The sequence below is a fragment of the Alligator sinensis genome, unplaced genomic scaffold (assembly GCF_000455745.1).
Source record: "Alligator sinensis unplaced genomic scaffold, ASM45574v1 scaffold527_1, whole genome shotgun sequence".
Lineage (NCBI taxonomy): Eukaryota > Metazoa > Chordata > Crocodylia > Alligatoridae > Alligator > Alligator sinensis.
The window spans coordinates 3,359,110-3,364,381 of NW_005841958.1; the positions used below are offsets into that span (position 1 = coordinate 3,359,110).

Below are 5,272 nucleotides of genomic sequence, written 5' to 3' on the forward strand. Positions count from 1 at the left end.
ACCCCCCAGCAGAGCCCTCTGGTGCTGAGTTGAGCGGTAACATCCCTAACCAGATCTCATGGACCAGACTCTGGTCAATGCAGCCCCAAATGACCTTTGCTTCTAGCATCCTTGGGTTAGAAGATGTCTCCAGAGTCTTCAGATCCAGTGTCTGATGGGTGCTTGCATCCAATGCTGGCTCACATGGAGGTTGTGACCGGCCAGAACCCCCCAGGCCCTCCCCCATTGATGCTCTTGCTCTCCTGGTCCTCACCCACTCTGGGGTGGGTGAGTTTTCTCCACTCTGTCTCTCCAGCCCAGCTCTCCAATCCCTTGAGGCCCTTCTCTGGTCTACTCCCATCTCCCCTTGTCTCTGCAAGTTTGGTGTCACTTGCAACCCAGATAAGGGAATCATGGGAAAGCCAGGCTGGATGGGTCCTCACAAGGTCAAATCTAATCCAACCCCTTGGCTCAGAAAGGGTTAATCCTACCTAGAGCAAGTCAGTCAAGCTGTCCAACCTGCTCCAAGGGTGGAGACTCCACCCTTCTCTTGGCAGCTTGTCCCTGTACTGAACTACCCTGAGAGCCAGAAAGTCCATCATCTCCAGCCTCAGTTTCCCACTGCTGCAATGTCAGCCCATTGCTCCTTTTTCCATACTCTGTGGTCCATTTCCATCCTTCATAGAACACCTCCTTGGGGATTGGAAAACTAGGATGAAAAGCTCCTCCCTTGCACCCCCCAGCCTTCCTTTCTCCAGACTCCATCATCCCAGTTCTTCCAGCTTGTCCTCCTGTTTCCCAGATGTCCAATTGCTTTGGTCACTCTCCATTGGGCTCTTTCCAATCTCTCCACCTCTTTCTTGCAATGCCAGAGCGAATGAAGCACCTCCAGTCATTAATAAACATGCCCTTTAGCACCAGATTCAGAAAAGACCTCAGTGGAGACCCCTCCAAGGCCACCTATCACTGCGATATCCTTCTGCATATGGTTCCTCTCTGATGGCAATTGTCCTGTACCCATCAGGTACATATCACCCAGCCCTGGCTTCTCCACCCCACTCATGAGACCATCACACACTAAGCCTCCATGAAGTCCATGTCTAGGTTCTACCTTGCCTTGTCCACCTAGCGAGACACATGGTGGACAAAAGAAACCAAGTTCAGGGCAAGGTCAGGTCTCAAATCCTTGCTGGCTTCTTCGTGCTTCTCCCACACACAGGAACTCATTCAAAGATGATTCCCAAGGGCATCTGGGTATTCAAGTCCAGTCACCCAGGTTGTAAAGCCCAAGTCCTTCTCTGTAGGGGCAGGCACTGTGCCAGCACCACTCCAGCCCTCCAGGCCTGTGTCCTACATCCAGGACTTGGAAAGGTTGTTGCCAGTGGCCCCAGGGTTTCATCACCTGGCTCCTCCTGGGAGGGATTTCATCAGACTCATTCTGGTTCATCCAGGGGTGGGTCTGAGGTGCATTTGGAAGAGCAGGATCTGTGGCCACCACCTCCTTAAACTGGTCTACTTTGTTCACTAGGTGGACACGGTTTGTTTTTCTTTTCAAGCTTCAAGCAAAAGTAAGAATCCCTGGGCACACCCCTCCAGCCAATCATCCCTCCATTCCCCGCCACACACACCCCCTCCATCCATCCCTCACTGTAAACACCCACCCATTCATCCCCCTGATGCACTCTCAAGCTCTCTCTCTCCATACAAGCACCATGCATTCTTCTGTATGTACTCTCCCTCCATTCATCTCTCTGTTATCCAACTTTCCCTTGACTTCCTCAAACAACTCTGCTCCCTTCACTTTCTAAACTCCCTCCCCATGCACTCACCCTTCATCCATCCACCTCTTCCCTCTCCATGCATTTTTCCCCCTTCACCTCTTCCAACTCAACCTTGTATATGCCCATCCACCATCAGATAACTTCTCCAGCCTTTATTCAGAGCCTGGGCTATCTATCCACCTGGCCACCCATCCATTTATGCATCTCTTCTTAGACAGGCACTCCAACCACATCAGCATTCTTCCGCCCCCAATCACTCATTGCATCCATCCATTCAAACCCACACACTGCTTTCCTTCACCTCTCTCTCCCTCTCATTCAGATTTCCATAGCACCCAAGTGGTTTAGACACCCCAGCCTCCATACCTATAACAGGAGGGATTGGTCTGAGCTCCTGGAGGTTCACACCAAGGTCATCAGCTCATGCCCATCTCCCGACATCTGGTCGACTCTTAAGATCCAAAGCCCAAGAGGGTGGCAGCGTCCCTTCTCTGCCTCACCCAGTGGCCTGGAGAATCATGGGTAAGTCAGGGCAAAGAAATGTGTGAACGTAATTGGGTCTGGGTGGAGTTGGATAAAGGGTTAGCCAGGAGTGGGCGGAGGGCAGAGATGTGCAAGTGGTGTTGACACGGGTGAGTGAGGGCAGAGTTATGGCTGTGCGGGGGAGAAGGACTGCGGCCTTACTTCTGCTAGAAGGGCAGAGCTAAGGTCACCCAGGGCAGTACCTTGGGACATTAAGATTCCTCCTAGGGTAGAAGGCAGGGGGTCCATTAAGACCACCCAGGGTGGGAGAGGGGAGGCCATTAGAGTCACTCTGGTGTGGGGGAAGGGGCAAAGGAAGCCGGCAGGGCAGAGCCAAGAGCCCCGAAGGGGAACGCTGGCAGGAGAGGAGGCCTTGCTCCTAGATAATCCCTGGGGACAAGACGTGAGACAACACCCTGCAGAGCTTCAGGCTGGTTCATCGCCCACGTGCTCCTCCTACTGTGTCAGCATCCTAGGGCCATGTGCAGCTGGGAAGGCACGTGGCTCTCTGCCCAGGCCGGGACACAGGACACAAGATGGGAGGGAACCTGCAGGTGCCAGAAAGAACAGTGACTCATGAGTGGAGACGATGATAAATAGCTTCCAAGCACAGCAAGGAATCCAGGCATCCAGGTTCCCAACCTGCACCCTCCTGTAACCCACCATCCCCAGTCTGTCCCAAAGCAGGTATCCAGGCTGTAACCCACTAGACCCCAGTACCCTCCCAGAATGGGAAGAGCGCCCAGGCGTCTGGGCTCCCAGCTCCCTCAAACTCACTGGATCTCGCTCTTCTCCCAGATCTTGCATAGAACCAGGTGTCCAGGCTCCTACCCCTCTCCCCCCCACTCCCTCCCCATCCTAGCAAGATACCTACAGCTGTAATGGTGTCCCTCACACCCACCCCTACACAACCTGTGTGTGACCCTATGAACTTGCATATACACACCCCTAACACTGCCCCCAACCCATACTTTAATCACCTGATCTGTGCCCCCTACATGACCTAAGCTCTGTCCTCAGTCACCCACACCAATCCCACTCGCCAACCTCTTCCTCTCCACCCCTTCCCAGTCAACCCTTTACCGGGCTCCACCCAGAAGTGGTCATGCTCACATTCCTTTGCTATGACTTACCCATGTTCCCCCAAACCATTGGATGAGACCAGGAAGGAAGTCGTCACCCGCTCAGGCTCATATCTTAAAAGCCAGCCAGATACCAGGTTATGGGCACAGGTTGACGACCTTGGCGTGAACCTCCAGGAGCTCCAACATATCCCTCCTGTTTCAGGTATAGGGACTGGGGTGTCTAAGTCTCTTAGGTGCTTTGGAAATCTGAATGTGAGGGAGGAAGAGATGGAGAAAGGCAGTGTAGAAGGATGGAAGGAAAGGAGTCTATTGGGGCTGGAAGGGTGAGTGTCAAGATGGATCCATAGCAGATATGGTGAAGGGAGGGAGGGGTGGGGGAGACAGGTGGGAGGAAATGTTTGAGGGTGGATGGCTGCGTACAAGGTCATAGTCATAGAGAAGCAGGGCTGGAAGGGATTTGCAGAGGTCATCTGAGGTCAGGGCAGAAGTGAATGAGGAAGGCCATACCGAAAGAAGGGGTTGGGTGGATGAATGGATAGTGCATGCAGGAAATGGAGGAAGGGTTTGTGTAGGGATGGATAGATGAATGGATGGGGATAGAGGGATGAATGTAGAGGTGTATATTGGGTGGGAGAATGGAGGCATGCATAAGGATGTGGGGTGTTATAAGGGGAACACTGGATGGATGGATGTTAGTGATGAAGAGGTGGATGGAGGGATCGATGGATATGCATTGGGAAAAGAATCAATGGAGAGAGGGAGGAAGGGAAGGAAGGACAGATGGGTGTGTGAAGGAGAGATAGGAAGCGTCCCCCCCTAGAGCAGGGCGGCTGAGAGCAGAGCCAATCCCCTAACAGGACCCTTTTTATCTATCTGCCTACCAGAGCACATATCTGCCACATCCACCACTGCTATGAAGCTGCTGGGCCTTGCTCTGCTGCTAGCGTCTGCAGGTACTAAGGCAAGCGTGTCTGTGTCCGGGACACCTGGGCTCTCTGCATCCGTGTGTTCCTGCTGCTCCCTGCTGGAAGGGACGAGCTTTGCTCTGTGTGGCATGGGGAATGGATGGAGTGTACCAGGGTAGAGGGAGGGAGAGAGAGATGAATGGATGGAGGCAGTGCAGGGGTTGGGTGGATGACTGAAGGGAAGGCAGGATTGATAGGGAATGGATGTAGGGAAGGAAGGATGGGATGTAGAGGATGGAAGGAGTGAGTGTGTGTGGACAGGGTAGATTGATGGAGGGATGGAGGGAAGGAAGGGATAAGGTGTAGGGGATGGATAGAGTAAATGGGGATAAAGGGAGAGGGTGGATGGATGAAGGGGTGTGTACAGGGATGGATGGATGGGGTAGGTGAGTGGAGGGGTATGTATGACAACAGATGGATGGATAGATGCATTAAAGGGGTAGAAGGGTATGTATGGAGAGAGGAAGGGATGGAGACAGCTGGTTGGATAGAGAATATGTATGGGGTGGAAGGAAGGATGGATGGATGGAGGGAGGGAGAAATGGAGGGATGCATGTCTGTCTACGGGGATGGAGGGATGGCAAGAAGGATGTGGATGGAGGAGTGGGGCCAAGGTGGGCATCTCCCACAACTCTGAGACCTGGGACTTGATGGCCAAGCCCAGACCCCACAATGCTCCCCCAAAACCCCCAATACCAGGCCTCCCCTCTCCCTCCACGTGCCCCCCCGGCTCACAGGGCCCCTTGCTGACCTGCTTCCCACCCTACATTGTAGCCACAGCCCAGGATGGAGGCGACAAAGTCATTGAGGGGTACCCGTGCCAGCCCAACTCCCAGCCCTGGCAGGCCTACCTCCAGGGCTCCACGTTCTGCGGAGGTGTGCTCCTGAACCGCCACTGGGTGCTGACCCCTGCTCACTGCAAGATGGCGGGGGTGTAACT

At 53.9% G+C, this 5,272-nt stretch overlaps 2 protein-coding genes across 2 annotated transcripts in view; one reads left to right on the forward strand and one right to left on the reverse strand.

Annotated features, from left to right (window-relative positions):
- LOC102386168 (trypsin-like) overlaps positions 1-2,926 on the reverse strand; it is a 12,941-nt gene extending 10,015 nt beyond the window's left edge. Inside the window, exon 1 of the mRNA XM_006020554.2 lies at positions 2,127-2,926. The gene's annotated coding sequence lies outside the window, so the exon portion shown is untranslated. The remainder of the gene's footprint in view (positions 1-2,126) is intronic.
- A 707-nt stretch (positions 2,927-3,633) lies between these two features.
- Positions 3,634-5,272, forward strand: part of LOC112549762 (trypsin-like) — a 4,193-nt gene continuing 2,554 nt past the window's right edge. Inside the window, exon 1 of the mRNA XM_025200198.1 lies at positions 3,634-5,266. Coding sequence (XP_025055983.1) covers positions 4,833-5,266 — 434 coding nt within the window. The 5' untranslated portion in view covers positions 3,634-4,832. The remainder of the gene's footprint in view (positions 5,267-5,272) is intronic.